Raw genomic sequence first — 20,714 nt, 5'->3', positions numbered from 1 at the left:
ATTTTCCGTGTGATCTTTCACATACAAATCTGAAGGAAACATGTGAAAAATCGTGTGTTTTTTACATGATTTATCGTGTGATTCACATGAAAAATCTTATGGTTAAGCCCGAGAAAATCGTGTGGAAATACACGATTTCTCGTGTAAATGAACCTAAAATCGTGTGTCCGTTTTCACACGAGAAATCGGGTAAAAATACACGATTTTTTGTGTAATTCACACGAGAAAAATTTAGAGTGTGCGCTCATGTAAGCCGAAAACGATTCAGATAGCGCGATTTTAAACTGTTCCTGCGATGGGCCGGTGGGTGCGCTTCGCATTTTGCGGCTGGGTAGATGAGAAACCGCCATGCAGTTTAGACTTTACATTGAATAGCAAAATAGAGAAATCGCCACGAACTGCTGTCCGCTAGGGCTGTCTACCAATCTAGATGTATGCAAAGCAAGCGGCTTACCTTGTTTCGCTGGCGCACTGATATAAATAGCACATTATACCAATATTATGCACTGTTTTGATTGTTACGAGTACCGAACTCCAAATAGGGTTCAGTACTGGGTACGTCTAAATGCAATTCCTCAACGGTACTAATTCTTGAATGGATTCATGTCAACTTTTTTTACTTGCCAACCGTGTGCTCATACTGATTTTACAATTGTCAGACTTGCGTAAATACTGATTTTTTCACTTATCAGACTTGCGCCATTTCTGATTTTTCACTCGCCAGATCGGGGCAAATTTTGATTTTTTTTACTCAAAAAGGTCCGTAATATGTCAAAAAGAGTAGAAAAAAATCCCTCAGCTTATTCTAAAATCTCATTGAAAATCAGGGTACGTCAAACAATCAAAAATACAAGAACAACGGAGAAAAATTATTAAAAGACATCAAGAAACATAATGGCATCATACGAAAAAATAAAGGTATCAGAGTTGGGTTTTTTTTTAATTTGTCCCCAAAAAAAAGTTTTTATCGTTTTGTCGGTGTTTTATCTTTTTTTACTCGCTTGTCTCCTACTGAGTGTTGATAGACCCTGAGTTTCAATGAGATTTTAAGGAATTGCATTTGCGGCCTTGCATTTAGAGCCCAGTGTGACCAGTACTGAACCGTACTACGGTTATCAATGAAATGCTTTTGAACGATTAATTAACAATAAAACACTTGTTTCACAACGGCTCTTTACAATCATCAACGCGTTTTCCTTACTTCGTTCATGCAGAAGTTATTATTCCAAAAGTACCCACGTTGAGGTGCTATCTGGAAGTGACCTCTGATCAGACCGTGCCAGACGAAAGTAACCTCTGATCAGAACCTCCAAGACCAAAGTCTCCACTGATCAGACTGAAGTGCGCTCGAAACAACGAGTGCGCTCAAAGTTGTCTCTGATCAGGCCAAAATCAGACCAACGTCCGGACAGTTGGGCAACCATAGCCCACACAAAACCTAAGGCATTTTCCAGACGACTCTGCGCTCAAAATTACTTCTGATCGTATTTTTGTGCGCTCGAAAGTCACTCCTGATCAGCCTGGTGGGCGCTGGACAGTCACTTCTGATTAAACTACTAACTACTGTGCGCTCGAAATCACCTCTGATCAGACTCAATTTCGCTTGAAAAAGTCTTATCAGTGAATGGTTGTCACTATGATCGAATCTCTTTAACTTTGCAATAGTATTTACATTTCATAAAAACTGATGTCTGCAGTATTAAATTCATCTAAAGAAAAACCAATTCTAAAAGTACTGCTAATGAAAAGCAAACCAAGTTGTTGAGAAAAAAATAGTCTGTATACCATTAGTGCATATTTCTGAATCAGTGGATGAAATTGGACAACTTTCCATAAGGAACGCCGAGGTCTACAGTTAATCAAAGTTTCCTCACAAGGGAAGCGGCATTTGCTATCAACTGGATCCTTTGGTTCTGATCAAAGCCATCAGAATGTAGATATGTCTCTGATCAGAATGCTGTTTTTTGTTGACCTTTGCAGAGCCAACATCTCTCAGTCAGAAAATAGAAAATGAAAAATGCACCCAAAATGATCTCATATTTGACCCAACTGGGCTCGAAATCGTCTCTGATCAGACTTATGTGCGCAGGAAACCGCCTCTGATCGGACCATACCCAGACTGCAGTGACCTCTGATCATACTAGTTAGTGCTCGAACCCAATCCCAGACCGTGTAACTTTGGCCTGGAAACACATATGGTACATTGGACTGATCAGAGGTCACTTCCGTCTGGCTCCTCAACCTTGGTAGAGCTCTCTCTCTCTCTCTCAATGCCTGTTCAAAATAATAGAAAATGTTATTATATTAAACCTCATTCATGATGCCATCAGAAAAACATTGCTACTTAATAACTCTCATATTTGCTCCGAAATCTTTCTTATTTATGTGTGCATTTTCCGTGATGACGCAATATGACCCACGAAGATCGAAAGAAGTTTAAAAACAAACTGGCTATATCCCTTGGAGCAATTTCGGCTCAGCTAAAATTTTTGTATATAATAATTTTAGTAATTTTAGGTTAGCATAGTTCACAAAAATGTTTTTTTTTATATAAATTGAACGGACAGATTTTAACATGGAAGGCGATTTGAAATCTGATATGACGTCAATATACTTCAAGGAACCAGAACTAGTAATGTGTAAATTCCGTTTCCAAAAAAATGAGAAAACTGAGACCAAAAACAGATACATGTTTTTAATCTAGTTGCTCGAGTATAATATTACTCATTAAAAACAAGCCGAGATACATCTCTGTCCACTTTTCAAAAGGAGATCACGTAAGTCAAAAAAGTCCCGAGTTTATTACTTGATCGCAATTATTTAATTTATGGCGCTTTCACTTTGAATTCACCGCATCTTTTTCCTATTTATTTTATGGTTTCAATTTTTCTTAAAAAGCGCATGCGTTTCTCTTTTCTCTCTCTCTCTCTCTCTCTCACATTTTCTCGCTCTCGCTCTCTCTCTCTCTCTCTCTCTCTCTCTCTCTCTCTCTCTCTTTCTCTCTCTCCCTCCCTCCCTCTCGCTCCCTCTCTTTCTCTCTCTCACTCTCTCTCTTTCTCTCTGTGTGTGTGTGTACTCCTTTCTTTCTCTATTTTTTCTTTTTTCTTTCTGTCTTTCTCTTTTCTTTTTCTTTCTTTTTTCTTTTTTCTCTAGTTCTTTCTTTGTTTTTTTTTCTTTCCTATAATCTTTTTTTGTGTCTTTCTTTCTTTCTTTCCCTCTTTCTTTCTTTCTTTCTTTCTTACTTACTTTCTTCCTTTTCTGCGTTTTTTCTCATTTCTTTTTTCTATCCATTTTTCTTACTTTATTTCTTTCTTTTTTGTTCCGACCCCACTTGTGGGGGAAGGAACTATATGCTCAAATGGTTTTTTTGATCAGACATTTTCGGCTGATCGATATATTAACCGTAGAGAAATGTGAGTGGTATCATTAGAAAACGAAATTGAGAAGATTTTTTTGAATTTCTCATTTCTTTTGACGAGTTACCGAGGTTTAAAGTTTCATATGAACACGGGATATTCGAAAAAAAAAAATTGAATGTCAACAGATCTTAAACTTAGTTTTGTGAACTCTTAATTAATCTCAGTAGTGACAGGACCCCTCTTTTTCCTGCGGCAACCGTGATTAACATGGTTAGTGGTTTTGTACTCAAATTTTGTTTTCATGACTCCGGTGCGACAAGTTTTCATACATTTTTTTGAAATTTTTCGATACTTTTTCGACACTTTTTCCGCATTTTTTTTAGTTTGCAGCTTTTTCAACTTCTTTATGTAGTAGTAAAATGCTGAGAGGTCTCATAAGCTTCTAATTGAAGATTGATTGAATGCTATTAAACTACGCAATCAGTTCATAGCAATTGGTCTTATAGTCTATGATATTTGTCGTTCTCAATTTTTTTCAGACTTTGTTGTTCTTTTCGTCAACTTGTTACTTATTCTCTTCGTTGACAGGTCCCATCGATTTATTGTAATTCAGAAAATGTACTTCCTATTGATATCATTTCCCAACTGATGTTATGTCTGTGGAACAATATGCAATTTCATGAATGTTTTGTGAGTGGTCAATATTTGTGTTTCTTTTTCTCTTCTTTTACCAAATTTGCGTAACAATAGAACCCAATTATTTTCAAATGGGGCCAAAGTGAACTTATTTAATTGTTCAGTATACTTTTGGCTCAATTATTATTGATAACATTTGAAATAAAAAAAAATCGGATAATAGCTAATGACTTTAATGGCTTCAATAACTTGTGTTTACGCAGATTGTTTGAATTTTTTTAGTTTTTCTGACTCCCTAGTCGGTTTTTTTGGCTTAGTCCAATCAATGACACGTCCTATCAGTTTTGTGATGACTTTTTAGTAAGTTTATCGAGAGTTAAAGCTTATGATTTTTAAGACGTTTGAAACATTTGATTTAAAATTTGTTCATAGATTTTTGAAATTCGCCTTATTGTTTTTTCTTAATTGTTGTCTCAAAAAAAATCCCATCTGCTTTATGGTTAAGATATTATAAAATAAAATAAAATTTTAAAATTTCGCATTTTTTTTCGACGATTTACCGAGGTTTAAAGTTTCATAATAACACGGGGTATTTGGTTCACATTTGTTCACCTTTACCGCAATTTTTGTTCAAATTAACATTTTTTCTCTAAAAACTATAATTCAAATTTTAATTTCACGTTACAAAATGCATCAATTCGGTGTTCCTAGTAGACGAAAAGCGATTAAAAGACTTGTTCTAGTCTTATAGCGAATATTATTTCCCTAAATCGAATTCTATTTGAGAGCTACTTTTTTAGAAAATTTTTTTAAAATTTTGGTTTTTAAGTGACTTAGAAAATAGTCACCTTTCATATCGAGGTTAAAGAGAAGAATCATTTACAGTCCAATGATGCCAATTGAACAGAATTTTAGCTTTCAAGGAATCGCTCATATATTTTTGGCTTCAACTCTGAGTGATAACCGTGCAATAGTCTTCCTAAAGAGGGTTAATTGAAACTATCTAGTGCTTTGGGTGGACAACTAATGGCTGTTAAGACTTTGAAAACAATTTTTCGAAAATTTTTTTATTATTGTCAACAGATCTTAAACTTAGTTTTGTGAACTGTTAATCAATATCAGTAGTGACAGGAACCTTCTCTTTTCTACGGCAACCGCAATCAACCTGGTTAGCATTTTTATCTTCTAATATTGGTTTGGTGACTCCGATGCGACAAGTTTTCATATCTTTTTTTAAATTTTTTGGATATTTTCTTCATAATTTTGTTTGAAATCTTATCATATTTTACAAGTATTGATATCTCCCATTGGCTCAGAAAAGAAGTTGCCTGAACGTTGCTTGAATAAAATCATGGATAGAGTTTGCAGAGAAAAGTTTATGGATTAAATGGCTTTGACACTTTGGTCTCACACTTTTCTACTGATTTGTGTGTTTTTTTCCTGGATTTGTTATTGTTTTCGTAGTCATAAAACTTATTCTGATGTCCGATTAATGACTGGTGAACAACAAAAAGCTTTTTATTCCCATTGAGGCATAATGTAGCGTATTTATTGACTTCCATCGAAATGTATCGAACTTAAGGGCGTTGATACTACGGGTTTTCTCAGAGATAAGAAAAATTGTAAAAAGAAACATTTTTACCGACATGTCTATTTTTTAATGGTTTGGACAATTTTTCCTGTTGTTTCGTTGTTTTTTTATGTTCTTTATGTAGTCATAAAATGCTGAGAGGTCTTATAAGGTTCTAATTGAAGATTGATTGAATGGTGTTACAATACGCAATCAGTTCATAGCTAATAGTCTTAAATTTATGATATAAATCGTTCTCAAATTTTTTTTCAAATTTTGTTGTTCTTTTCGTCAACTTGTAACTTGTTCTCATTGATGAGAGGTCACATCGACTTCTTTTAACTCAAAAAATGAACTTCCTTTAAAATCATTTGCTAACTGATGTTTGTTTTTGGGACAATATGCGTTTTCATGAATGTTTTGTGATTGGTCAATGTTTGTGTTTCTTTTTTCTCTTCTCTTGTGTAATAACAGAAGCCAATTATTTTCAAATGAGGCCAAAGTGAACTTAGTTAATAGCTCAGTATAATTTTAGCTCAATTATTATAGATAACATTTGCAATAAAAAAAATCGGATGATATTTAATGATTTTAATGGCTTCAATAACTTGTGTTTCGCAGATTGTTTGTATTTTCTTTTTTTTTTCTGCCTCTTTAGTCCGTTTTTTTTGTTTTGTCTGACCAACGACAGGTCCTATCACTTTCGTAATGATTCGTTAGTAAATTTATCGAAAGTTATTTTTTCAAAGCTTATGATTTTTAAGACGTTTGAATCATTTGATTTAAGATTTGTTGATAGATTTCTGAATTTCGCTTCATTGTTTTTTCTTACTTTTTACCTAGTCTCAAAAAAAGTCCCATCTGCTTTATAGTTAAGATAAAAGAAATTTTGTGCAGTTAAAGTTTTATCTGATTGCATTTTATTTTGTTTGTTTTTTTTCTCGTAGTCTTTTTATTGGCTGATTGGTGAGCGCTATAATGAGGCATGGCATTATGTAATTCAATTAGTAGTTTGCTTGTGTAACAATTTTTATAAACTCAAACATTTACTTTGGTTATCTCTTCATTTGGTTGAGAATTAAGGTAAAGATGTAGATCAGCTCGGGTCGGAACATCATGAACGCACATTAACGAGCCTCATTGTTTTCTCTTACTTTCTCATTCTTCATTAGATTGTAAAGAAATACCAATGAACTTATTAAAATCTTAATGTTGAGTAAACAATTTTACTGAGGCAATCTAAAAACAAATTTCAAAGCTCGACATCTTTGTGTGTTTATTTGATTGATTGAATGATTGATCACCTTATGACTTCGTTCATCGATTAGCTGGTTTTATAAACGTTGCTTTGAAATATCTTTCTAGAGAAATTTACTTCAAATAGGAATGAAATTCCAGATTGTTAGCTTTGTTGAAATTTCAATTTGCTTTCTTTTCAATTGCAACAGTTTACTCTCTACAGGCTGGCCCCCGAGGAATGTTTTCTTCCTCCCTACTCTCGGACCAATGAGTCACTGCCAAAAATTGCATAATTTCTCTACATTTTAGGGCAGTTAAGGTAGTGTTTACGTATTAGGCAATGATAAGCTAGATGTCATTAACGTTTGACCTCATTGGGTAACACCTCCACTTTTGACCTTTATTTCACTGCGATAAAACCCAAATGATTGTCCGCTGAAAACAAATAACAAAATTCCGAGTCTTCAGATAAAACTGGTGAGAGGCAGAAATGAAACAAATCTCCATTAACGGTAATATTGAAAATTTGCCAAAAGTTAAGGTGAATGAGATGAACGTGGTGAAAAAAAATAATTAAGCGGTCAAACTCATATTTCTCGCTATAGATTCACGGCTCTAAATTATCTAGTTAATCGAGGTAAAAAAAAATAGGTTGAAATTGTTGAGAGCATGGAAACAATTTGCTGCAGTTCAAGGCTCTTCGCCGTGAATGCAACAAAACCACAAAATTTTTGCCCAAACTCACAAAATTTAGAACAAAAACGATACAACTGATTTCAAGTTAAAATTACATAAAGGGCACCTTTCTTAGGAGGTCTCTAAACAGGTGCAACTACTGTGAAATTGCGCCAGTACTTGATTCGAACCACCATCATCTCTTACCTGCACGCCTAATGTGCTAATTAATACACAAACTGGTCTTAAGCTATCAGAGCATTTCACCAACTACGCATTTCTTAGACCCATTCTCTTGCTCTTACTTGTTCTTCAAGGCCCTTCTTCTCTAGCCAAGTACACGCTGAGCCAGTCGACCTTTCGAGTCAAGGTTAATTTCTCTAAACGACCTTAATTTCTCTCAGCAACCTTCCAACAACCTTTTAAAGCAGATGGACTTTTGTAAAAACTGAGAAAATAAAAGTTTAACTTAGCATAATAATCTAGACATATTTTTCATTGAATTTATTTTTTTTTTTTCAAATTTTGACAATGAGCAGACAAATGGAAATATAGATGAAATCTCTTAATACGGTCTAATTAAGACGCTTGGCAAGAAACAATCATGATATGTACAAAAATTTCCAGATCAGTGCATATGTGCCAAGAAATCCAAGAAATAAGGTTCCGAACTAGGATTGTTTACCAAGATTTTATCAAGACATTCGAAAAAATATCATGAAAAGTTAGCTTAGCAAGATTCTGCTAAGGCATCTTAAGTTTTTCCAAAAATCTCAGGATGTTCCAGGTTTCATTTCAATGGGAGTTTAGTTATCAAGGAGCTGGATCTTTAATGTCATGAATGAAAAAAGTTTCCTTAATTTGGTAGGCTTACAACTTTATCATAATGTGAATTTCTATTTTTACAGCTTTATAACATAAACCGGACCACTGAAAAATAAGATTTTCACATTTTCTCTGTTTCTCTCTCTCTCTCTCTCTCTCTCTCTCTCTCTATTTCTTGAAACAATTTTTTGCGCTCTACTTTATCCTTTTTCGGGATTTCGATTAAAATTTGCATTTTAATGAAAGTTCTAAGATTGCAGCTTTTCATAGAAGCCAAAAAATGAACTTGTATTTTAAAACCTAAATGATAAATTCTCTGATAAACCGCTTTCCTCTCGTATGACCATGTGAAAGTTATTTTGGATCTATTCTGTGCCGGCCTCCCCAGTGTGTTTTACGCACCCGGTTACAAATTATATGTTGTTATATGGCAATTTACTATGTAAAAAAATAGCACGTGCGCGTGGGGGTCATAAAAGATTTATGGTCACTAATCTGGGGGGGGGGGGGGGGGGGGGAACAGAATAGATCCGCTATTTTTTGGAAAGTCATTTTACGATAAATAATAGTGTATGTGCAACATTGCGATGTTAAATGACCCGCGTGTAGTAAATGTAGGTGCGTACTGTATTAAATTCTGTGGTAAGGGGGGGGGGGGTGTATTTGTAAAATATTCCTTAGCTTTCTTTTACAAATAATAAATATGTGACCCCCCCCCCCCCCCCCCCCCCTGTATTTACTACAGTACGCTTACTTAGTACTACTCAGAACGCATTACTACTCAGACAAGAAAAATTAGTGCCATTTTTCCACTTATATTAATGGTTTGTTCAATATTGCGCTGCTATTTAATGAGACTGCTTATATGAAGAAAAGTCTCGGGAGGAAGAAATGAGCTTGTAATCAGTGAATACGAATCCTGCTCTTCTTCACAGTGTGACGTCACTAATTGTGAATGGGGCGAGGAGCAACCCGAGAGGGTTTTTTGTCCGAATCCAAATTCCGGCTCATGGGACTGTGAATGAAGGGTTTTGTGGTGGAGCCCTAATTAGTAACGAGTGGGTGGTGACAGCAGCCCATTGCTTGGCAGAGATTAATGGTAATGTACCCGAGTAGACCAAAAAATCATATTCTAGAACTTTCCTTTTAAGGATTACAACATTATCATTAACGAAAGTTCTATGACTACAACTTAATCGTAATAAGAAGGTTCTATGACTTCAACTTTTTCTTAAAAAGATAGTTCTGTGGTTACAATTTTATTATTTATCATTAAGAAAAGTCCCATGATAACAACTTCACCATTTAGGAAAGTTTCATGGTTACAATTTTCTCATTAATGAAATTTTTATGTCTAAAACTTTATCCTTGACGAAAATTCTATTATAACAAATTTATCTTAAAAGAAATTTATTTATCATTAATCAAAGTCCTATAGTTACAGCTATATCATAATAGGAAGGTTCTTTATATTCATTTTTTTGAGAAACTGAAAGCTCTAGGCTGACAAATTCTTCATAAATGAAACTCTACTATTATAATTTTTTTCAAATTCAACAACTACAGCATGAGACTGACCCCACAGAAATAAAAACCAGTAGCAAAGGTGCTCTAGCTTTTTCGAGAGATCTCCTAACTATAGCAGACTATACAAAAATTTATTTTTCTTGAGGCAAACATTCGTGCAGACTAAGAACAAAATTGGAGAATCGAATAGCTAGAAATAAAGACAGGCAATCGCATATTTCCGAGCCTCCTTGTTTACGTTTTTCAACTCATTTCTTGCATATAAGTCCTTTAATTGAATTGACAGTAGTATACATATCTGCCATGTCACTGGAGGGGGGGGTCCGGACCCCCCCCCCCTACAAGAACTCTCACTTTGTAAAAGTTGATTTCTTGTACTTTTGAAGAAACTTTGAGAGTCTTACTGTTTTACCTACTTCGATCTTTTGGATTGTAAGTTCATGTTATGTGAACTCTTGGGAAATAAATTTGGGGAGTTTGGTATATTTCCCTCCGCGCGCATGAGTGGGCTGTTATGCCTAATTTGAACTTTTATTGAGCTTTCGAAAGTGGGGATTGTTTAAACTTGTCAAGTTTTGTTTACGGTGGGGGATTTTATGTGGAATTAAATCAAAGCGGAGCGGGCTCTTGGAAACTGAATCTCAAAACAAAATTAAATTAGTGCGGTGTGTTTTATTGATTTTCAAATTAATTTGCTTCGGTGTATGAAAAGTGTTCCAATTAAGATAAAAGTAAATGTATGGTTGTGAAAGCAGTTTGGAAGTATAAATTTGGTGAGGGGAATAAAGCAGGGCCCTCGGTGTTAGAACTGAACCGTTTCTTGGCAAATGTTTGGAATAAATTCTTTTCTGCCTGTTAGGTTGAGATAAATGTTAAATCGCCAAAATGAGCCTTCTGAAGAGACTATTTCCTATTTCCTCTCAATTGTATTGCGTCTACAGAGCGAACTAAGTGAAACTTGAAGCTATTAAAAAGAATGCCAGGACACAAATGTGAGACTTGTGAGCTCACTTTCAACAATTTTCAAGAAAAATTGAAACATTTCACAGAAAATCACAAAAACCGATATATAAAATATTGTTCAAGATGTCACGAAGCCATTTATTTTCTTCCTCAGTTTACCAAGCATAAAAAGCACAACAAATTTCTTGAAAGCGAACCATTATACTGTTCTCGATCCCTTGTTTCGGGGCAAATATTGGACCAAATTTGCCCTTTCTGCAGGCAAAATTTTTTTTATAAAAAGGAGCTCGAGAAGCATTTGAAAAACTTTTGTCGGTGCAAAGTGCAAAGAATATCTGACAGGAGGACTGGGAAATTTCCTCAAAGTAAGTTTTCTTCTCACCAATTGTATAAAAATATCATTATTAATATTTATCTTTGTATTTTTAAATTTTCCGTTCTATAAAAGAAGTACTTATTTTAATACAAAGAAAAATAACAAATTACTCAGTGTCAGAATCTACAATATAAGCACGGGCACGTTTAATCGAGATTACTGGCGATTCCTCATTTTCAGAGAGTGTTACCTCTGAAGAGTTAGTAGATTCAACACTATCTATTTGTCTGAATAAGTTATTGCTTAATGTTGCTTGCTTCTTTTTGTTGCTGATGCTGGCTAATGTTGCATTCTCACTGCTTGAAGAGCAGCAATCTGGGTTTTCATCAGCTTCATTGAGAATGAACGGGTTATTGATTTCCTGGTCAGACTCATCACTTTGTTCCGATAAATTTGAAAGGTCAATAACATCATTCAACTCTTCATTAGAGTATGAGGGCTGATGAAAACCTGGATCGGGTGTTTCCCAGCCTGAGGCCTCCCCTCCTTCAGGAAGTTCAAACACGTTATAGGGTTCGTTCAATTCGTTTTCCCAGTCGGTTTCGGCACACAGTTTTTTTGAAACGTATTCATCACGCAAAAAAAAATGTCCGAAGGGCAGTGTCGTTTTTTTGTCTGTATTTATATATCTTTTGTCGTCGTATGCGCAGAGGGCAATTTTGTTCAAGCACACAGTTTGTAGTTGATGTTTAAGTGTTGATATTTTGATGTTTTCAAGTCTCGCTACGTTGCTCGTCTCCAATGTCTCTTTGAACATTTCATGATTTAATTTGGCTTGCGCGAATTTTTTAGTTCCTTTCGCCGACATTTTGTTTTCACCATTACTAGCATCAATCGAGTAAAGTTTAGGCTTAAGGGCACAGAATTCTTCTATTGGTGTTCCTGCAAGTTCGTCCTTGAACTTAAGCACCACCTTTGCATTCGTTTTGTCATAGAGTTTGTGGTCGCTGGGGAAGTTTGAGAAATCAAAGTGTTTTTTCAGGGTAGAGTTTTTCGTCAAATCATCATAGAAACTATTCGTTTTAACTTTGTATACGAATGATTCTGTATCTGAATACACCAAACTGCACTCTCTTTGTTTTTTCATTACGTTGTAATGAAAATCCAACATTAACAGCTTTGAAAGCTCAAGAATGCTGGCTCCAATAATTGTTGGTTTATTCCATAATATGGATTGCATTTTCTTTGTGATAATTGTTAGGTTCTCATCTATGATTTTTATCGATGAAATATTTCCTTTTGATGTTGTTTTAAGTAGCTCCTCTTCTGTGCGAACAAATTTAACGGACACTCTATTTCTCAAACTTTCACATAGCTTGCTAAAAGTAGAGTTTGACATAAGTTTGTAGAAATCCTGATCAAGCTTAGAGCTAGCTTCTTGACGTTTCTGTGTGTTAAGTGCAATATAACTTGCTAACCACTTAGATTGATGAAAGTTTACTGCTCGATGAACTCGGGTGACCTTAATTCCGCTATCAACATAGAATTTGAGGTTCCGGTAGTGAACAACATAGTTCTTCTTTGGGTGAAACGTCTGTCTCAACTTACTTGATTTCGACGAAGTTAGACTTAGAGCGCCTCTAAGAGTTGTCTGATAGTCACTAAGTTCTAGGGTATCGATTGGTTCCTTGTCGGGTATCAATGGGTAGTCTGCATGTTCATCATGTAGAGCATCAGGGTACGCTAGATCCACCTCAACAATGAAACCAACATCCCCTTCGTCGTCGGTCTGCAAGATCGTTTCTAGTGCAACATCTTCAATCAATTCAAACTGATTCAGGGGAAGAGGGAAATGTAACATGATTCCCCCGTAAAGGTTATTAGCATCAATATAAATGATTGATGAGACTTCCTTTGAGCTATCAAAGTTAGGCAGTAGGGTGTTGTTTGCAATCTCTAGTCTTGAACTGAAGACGGAGGACAGGCCTCCACGTATCATTTTCTCTGCCATTTCAATGATCAGTCGGTCTGTCAACGGCTCAGTTTCGGGCCTGCAGGTTTTCAGAAACGCGTTTCCAGAAAGGTTTGAAGCTGTGTAGAACTGTGCACATTCCAGGCCGTATGTGTCATAGCACACAGAACGCAGCTCCTCGAACCAGCATGACAGCTGTAGCACATTGCCAGTGAGATATAACTCCAGGAATTCCTTCAGACTTTGGCAATTGAACTCGTTGAAGACAAAATTCAACTGATTGAGTTCCTCACTGGTAACATCAATTTTATTGTCTTTCAAACTGTTTTTCCAGTTTTCGAGACTGGGAAGAGAAAGTTCTCTCAGTTTTCTGAAGTCATTGACATACGAGTAGGGAAAACTTCCCTTTTTCTTCAACAAGTTGCGTTGCTCAGTGGTATAGCCTCGGTAAAAGTTGTCAAGAATACTGAATTTATTGTGAGGCAGAGTTTGTACAATTTTATCGAGGCTGCACGGCATAAACTTGAAACTGTCAATAAAGCGCATGTACTCGTAAACAATTACTTCATCTCGCTTCCTTTTTCGTGTTTCAATGAATACACCAAAATTTAGTGCAATGAATTTTTAGTCGTTTGTCGGTATCACTTCAATTTTTGTTGACTCTGAGGCTGTGATGTAAGTCATAGTTCATCATGTTGTGGGCAATTACGGGCGTGAAGTTGAGTGTTCGGCGCTTGAGGTTGCATTCGTTGTGTGCGTAACCGATGAATTGACCACTGTAATGACAGTGGTCTAACACTTTTTCGTTGTCATTGTTGAAAGCAACATCACAAATCCAACATCTCGAGAATGTACTTTGCGAAGGGGCGGCTCCAATAAAATTAGGAAATTTCCTTTTCTGATGGTAAAGGAACCTTGCAAGTATTTCAATTTTTGTGATGAAGCGTTTCATACAATTGGGGCCTGTGTAAATGTCAAAATGTATTGGTTCAGGGTTGTTATGTTCGACCACAATTAAGCAGTAACTCAAAAATGGTGTTCCAAGGCACACGTTCTTGAAGTCATTGGGTTACTTTTCGCTGTTGCTACAGGCACAAGTAGAGATTCTAAGTCCAAGTATACTACAAAAGGTGAAAACCACCTCGCGGCGTAGTTTTCGAACTTTAACTTGTTGTTAGCAGGATCGGGCATCGTGATTGGCAGAGAATCATTTTCCAAACACGATTTCTGATGTGCTAATAGCACATCCGCTGACGAACAAATGTGAAAACAGTTCCTGCACAGCTCATTTCTATCACGATACTCTTTACCGTTGATTTTAGCGACAGGTTTCATCAAATTGATAATGAGTACGTAGTGGTATGTCTTTTCGTTTTGTAGGAGCAACAAATCGAGTACGAATGGGAAATTTTTGCCCCGTGACAGCCTCAATGGTAGTAATTGCTTCGTCTGATACCTTAAATATAAAAAATCGCAGACTTTTTCTGGATAGTGAGGTTTTTTAAACAGCAAAATGTAAAGAACGGTTATGATGAACGAAAAATTTTTGTTCCCCTTTTTTTTAACAACTTTTCGTTTTTTTGCTTTTTTTTACAAAAAAATAAAATCATATATAAAAACAGAATAATACGATTTGTTCTTACCTGAACACATTAACTTGTACTTCATTGAGTTCCTCAAACTTTGATATGTCCTGTAGACTCATTGGCATTTCAAAGTCCCCTTTCGGTTGCTTTGCTGATGGATTTTCTTTGCTGTACGTCAGAACGTTGGTGGGTGACCTGAAGCATGGTGTTGGCGGTTCTAATTTTTCTTTTTTGTAAACCAGATGGTATCCAGCTGTGTAGCAGTAAAGGAAACAGTTATCATAGTTTGCATTGTGTACGTTTAACAAGTTCGAATCTCTTCTTAGCGGATGTTCCTCATGAAACGGTATGAAACTGCTTCCACGGACAGGCACATACTTGGCCAGCTTCAGGGTAACTTTGTCTATTGAAAGTAGCTGCCAACCACTTCCGTAGCTTGAAAACGAAACAAGTTTTGAAACAATGTTGTCGACAAAGTCTTCAAAAATTTCATCCGAAATCCCTGAATGATATACGATTCGTGTATTCGTATTGAAAAACACGCTCAATTTTTCTTGATCATCATCCAAAGGTTTCTGAAGCGTCATTTCCACTACAAGTTGAACCTTTTGTGGAAACTTGTGCGTGTATTTTTGGACTGTTTTCGAAATTTCGCCCCGGTTTTTGAACAGATATTCCATAATGTCTAAATCACCCTGGGCCGGCTCAAACTCGTAGTAGTTTACACCATTGCTAAATGAACTGACTGTTGGTCTAGACGTATCAACTTCGTGGGTTTCCAAGTCCAAAATGGGCAGACCATGCTCATTGTTTATGTGCTCTCCATTTTCGAGTTTTGTTTGAAAACCTACGCGACAAGTATAGCAGACTTTTAAAATGGGCTGTTGATGAGAAATGCTTACGCAGTGTAGGAAGACTTCTAACGTTCTCGAAACACTGAAAACAGCTGAAAGTCGGTATATCTGGAAAAATTTTATGTATATTCTTCATATGCTTGTTAAGGGACCTTCTGTTGGAGAGCTGAGCGGAACAGTTTGGACACTGAACTGGCATACTGTACAGAAGTACCGAACGCAGTTTTAAAGCTTTGAATGGTGTTGAGACTTTTTGAATAATAGGGTAAGAAATGTGGAAAATAATGATTGATAACGTTTAGAATGATTTTGAGATATTTCTAAGTTGTGAGAGTTTTTAAAAAGCTTAGGAATTTTTAATTTATAGTAAAAGTCTGAAAAACTTTTAAATTTTTTTGCAACCAAATAGAGGCATAAATTCTTTGCTTTATGTTTTCCAATTGATTAAAACTTTTTCACCCAAAAGTTGACGAACAGATAAAGCTGAGTTTTCTGCAATCAAGTCAAGAAATGAAGTTTTGATTGCGTGGCACTACACGGGTTTCGTTTAATTCTTGAGCACACCTCCAGTTTACAGCTTTAGGTAGTACAATGTTTTCTAACCCTGAAGGGGCGTAATTAAATATATTTCTTATCATGACAATTCATAATATACAAGTTTCAACTCTGTGTGAGACCTTTGCGTAAAACATAGGCAAAATATGGCAAGAAAAATAAATAGGCTTATCAGTTCTTCTTAAATATTGCATGTACTCCCATAATAAGTTTTCTTTGTATTATGGAATTTGAGTTGTAATTTGAGTTTATTGCAGAAATATATATAAGAATAGTAAGAAAATTCTACCGGCCAGTATATGCTGAGTTATTGTTAAACGTGTTGTTATAAAGGAAAACGGTTCATGAAATTGAACTCTAACCTAACCCCTGAACGTTTCAGATAACAAAAACTGTTTTATTTCCCTAATTTTGGACTCTGTGATAAGCACAATCTTTTCGTAAACTGTAAAGTTGACTAAATTTAGAAACGTACTGAACGGTTACTGTAGAGCAGGGAGTGTCATATCAAAGGAAAAAGTTTCATGAAACTGAACTCCACCTAAATCCTGAACGCTTCAGATAACAAAAACTGTTAAATTTTCCAACTTTTGGGCTGTGTACTAAACACAATCATTTCATTAAACAGTAAAGTTGGTTATATTTAGAAACGTACTGAACGGTTACTGTAGATCAGGGGAGGGTCAAATCAAAGGAATGCCTTCTGCTCAGCGAATATATGCATAGTAAACGCAGTATTTTGAAAAAATATGAGATTTTCCTTGTTTTTGTTGATCACCGCAAGATCAGAGAGAAATTAATGACAAAAATTGAATCAAAAATTCATTATGAAAAAATTTTTTCAATGGAGCCTCAAAAGTATTAAATTGTAATTCCAGATCACTTACCTATGGATTCAGGTAGAAAAATGAAAAATCGTTTGTCAAGTTTTTGAGTTAAGGTTCAAAATATCATTAAAAATTGCATTTTTTGTGAAATTTCTGTTGAAAATAGAAAATATCTCTATTATTTTTTAATAGTACCATCATTCTTTTAATCGGTTCCTAACAGTTAGTTCAATCACTTTCACAGTACCTCGTGAAAACTGGACGCAAATTTCATTAAAATTCTAAAATTTTGTTTTCTGAGTTCTTTTCTAAATATCATTTTTCATATAGGAACCTTTAAAAATTATGTTTCTCAGTTATTTGAATTGTTTCTTCAAACAGATTTTGTGTTCACTGTAAGCAGAGATATCTCAATTTGACTCTCAGCACTCAGAAGAAAATAATTGTTCTGCAAAAATGTCCAGATAGTTTATTTCTTGTTTGATTTTTTGCTTCCTACTTAGAGATAATGAAAAAATATATATTCTGAAGAAAATACAATTATGGAAATCCAATTGTGATCAATATGCGGCGAATGAATGAGAATACAGTTAGGACACCATACTGTTTTCAAGTTTTATAAAATCAGCGCATCAAGAATGAATTTATTTTGAGTTATCAAAGGGTTCTCGCATAGCTGAAATTTTTCTCTTCTTTGGAGCATTGTCAACTGAGGGGTTTTCAGTGTTTTCGAGGGTTAAAGAGAAGTTTTTGGTAAGGGTATCTTCTTGTTCTTCAATTCCATTGTAAATTGTGGGAGTCTCAAAGTTGTCTCCAGAAAGGTTTTTCAACAGATCGTTTGTGTCTGTAGGACTGTCAAAGTTTATCCATAAGTTGTTGCTTTTTAGATTCGAAAAAAGTGAAGGACTCTGCTCTGAGCTATCTGGGCTGAGTGTTGGTCTGGGGTCCGCAGTAGGCGTGCAAAATGGTGACGGATTTGTAGGAGACTCAGGAGATTTTGAAATCCCCCAAAGATCCGCTAGGTTGTCGCATGCTTGCAAAACACCGAGCTAGTTCTCATAGAATGGTACACAGTCGCAATCGTATTTGTATATTAATTTTTTGGTTCCCATTGGTAAGTTCGATATATCATATTGTTCCAGAGGGTGCAAAAGTGTTGTTGGTGGTACAATTCCCCCTGATGTAATGAATCCACTACCAGTAGTTTCGGGTTTGTCGGGTAACTGAGCCATAAAATTGATGAATATTTTTGGAAGCATGCAATGGTCGTGAGTTATCCACTCTTCTTTTTCATGAGAACGTTTTTGTTGTACAATTACTATGAAGTTTTCATGTACAGTTTGACAGATAAATGTGCGTTCACATGACAAATCGCTTTCTGACAAAATATGGTAAGACATTGCAATTGCTCTGGAAAATTCAGATGAACTGTTAAGTTATAATTGAAGTTAAACAACAATAACAAAAAATTTGAAAGATAATGTTTCATTGAAGCAAATACTAGTAATGTTGAAACGAAAAATTGAATCAAAAATGAATTGAGGTACAGTTATTTTAAAAAGACACTTGTTTGCAGTATTACAAGCATGAACTTGAATATAGAATTGAATGAAAATTTCAACAAGTATAAAGGTTGTTCAATGTCGTTAAAGCGTTAAGTTTTGGCACACGTGTTGGGTTCACTTTATTGATCAAGTTAGTCTCTTGACACACCTAAGGTCATACATGTACTCTTCATTTTGGTTTTATCTGTTAAACCAAACATTAAAGTTGTATTGTTTCCAGACAAGACCACACTGAGGTTAAGGCAGGCTCTAGTACCATGGGAATTTGTATGCATACATATGACAAAGACATATATGCGTTTGCCTACAGGACTAACGTAGAAATACTGTTAACTCAATAGATCATATTTCTTATCAGTTAACCAATTCTATTTTTAGCGTCTGCGTGTAATTTCTAAAATTTTAGTGCACGAAATCATTGACACGGTTTTTCTTGAAGCAAAACAGTTAGTTGAATATATTGAATAAGAAACACAAAAATGTCTTTTACAGCGGAGAGAGACGCTGAGTTTGGAGACGCTCATTTTGACGTTTCCAAAAGTGAAAAACGTTTGAACCGATCAACAGTGAAAACTTATGACAAAACAGGAACTTATATCTTCCTAAAGTTGTTCAAAAAAGTTGGTCAAGAGTTTGAACTTCAACAGAGAATAACACTGACTTTAGAAGAGTTCGAAAAGTTATCGAAAAAGAACGGAAAAATTTGTTCTGCTGCAAACGACAACACTGAAAACGATTCTACTCTGAAAGCTCCCTCTGCAAAGAAACCTAAATTAAAACAAAAAGTCGACGAACACGAATTCTCTGAATAATTTAAAGAGCTCGATTGAAAATGGTAGAAGCTATGTATGAACGTTCACCTGGTTACTTCAAGCAATTTCAAAAAAATTTCAGGTTTTTTATCACTGAAGAGAAACCAAAATCAACGTTTGCTAAAGTTTCAGCCATATGCATGCACACTGATAGCTTTTTTTTGTGGAGTTTTACCTGTTAATCATTATCATGTTTTGTTTGATGTGTCAGATGTTACTACAGATTTCTTTAAAAAACTAAACTTTATTCTGTTCCATGCTTATTTACAACTTTCAATTGTTTATTCTCGAATGGCAAGGACTTGGAGACAATCGGTACGGTTTTCGAAAAATTGAAGCTAGCTGTGGAATACAATGGTCTAACGTTACAGACGAAGGGAGACACTACAAACATTCAAAAACGTTTACCCAATTTCGTCAATGGCGTTGGCTGCAAAACTCATCGGACAGTTGGAAGTACTGCTTTCAAAACTCTAGAAAATAGTGTTGAGAAAAAATCAAACCAACAATTGCAAACTGACCGATTGTCTACTGAAACTCTTAAGAGATTTGAGAAAATTTTGCATGGTCCTCATTCTGGTGCTTTCTGTCAAATAATGGATATCTTTGTGAGTGGTTATGGAAAATTGGATATTGACAATGATGTTTTGTGTATTCGCTTAGTTTATGAAGAAAAAATAAAGTTTTGAAAAAAAAATTATTTCAATACAAAAGTTAGTAATGTTAGAGCATCATATGAAGCGCGAAACGTATCAAATCAACATCACTCATCTTTATAAATTTTTTTTATCAAAAAGGTAATGAGCAATATAATTGCAAAATAAGCCACACAATATTGAGTTTGGTTTTTGAATTGGTTGGTTTCTAAGCAATTCAAACACAGTTTGAATATTACCAGCAGAGGAAGCAAGTCTATTGTGTAAATGTTTATATGAAGTTAGATTTTGTCCCAGTGGATCTGCAAAAATATCTTTTCCGTTTTTCCGACAAATAAGTGTCCAATGTGTTCCAATTGTTTGAGAAGTTGATACATTCACTATAATGAAGCTGTTCTGAGATAGGCTAAGCGGAAAATTATCAGCAGCAAATACACCATGAAATTTATGCTTTAACAATTTACATCGTTGAACGAGGTTGTTCATTTCATCTTCATCCATCAGTTTGTGAGAATATGATATTTTGAAACTCTCCGAGCAGAGTCAATGAAAATTGTGCTAGCTTTTTCACCAATTATAAAAATTTCAATGTTGCTTGGTAAGGCCGCTGAAAACTTAAGTTCAATTGAAATTGAACAATTGGTAAGTTCAGGGTGAAAAAAATCATGTGACGCCTGCTGAGTGCTGGTGAGAACAAACACCACAATAAAATGTTTAGGGTATTCAGACAAACTTATTCCATGTCCATTGTCAATATAGGCTAAATCTGACATTGTG

At 35.2% G+C, this 20,714-nt stretch overlaps 1 protein-coding gene across 1 annotated transcript in view; it reads left to right on the top strand.

Moving 5' to 3' along the window:
• The first annotated feature begins 2,575 nt into the window (after positions 1–2,575).
• LOC142335560 (chymotrypsin-2-like) overlaps positions 2,576–20,714 on the top strand; it is a 40,537-nt gene continuing 22,398 nt past the window's right edge. The window contains exons 1-2 of the mRNA XM_075384098.1: positions 2,576–2,639; positions 9,212–9,403. Coding sequence (XP_075240213.1) covers positions 2,576–2,639; positions 9,212–9,403 — 256 coding nt within the window. The remainder of the gene's footprint in view (positions 2,640–9,211; positions 9,404–20,714) is intronic.

Source organism: Convolutriloba macropyga, chromosome 2 (assembly GCF_964194025.1).
Source record: "Convolutriloba macropyga chromosome 2, txConMacr16.3, whole genome shotgun sequence".
In the NCBI taxonomy this organism is placed as follows: Eukaryota; Metazoa; Xenacoelomorpha; order Acoela; family Convolutidae; genus Convolutriloba; species Convolutriloba macropyga.
The sequence above is the reverse complement of the archived record's forward strand: the minus strand, read 5'-3'. Positions and strand labels throughout refer to the sequence as shown.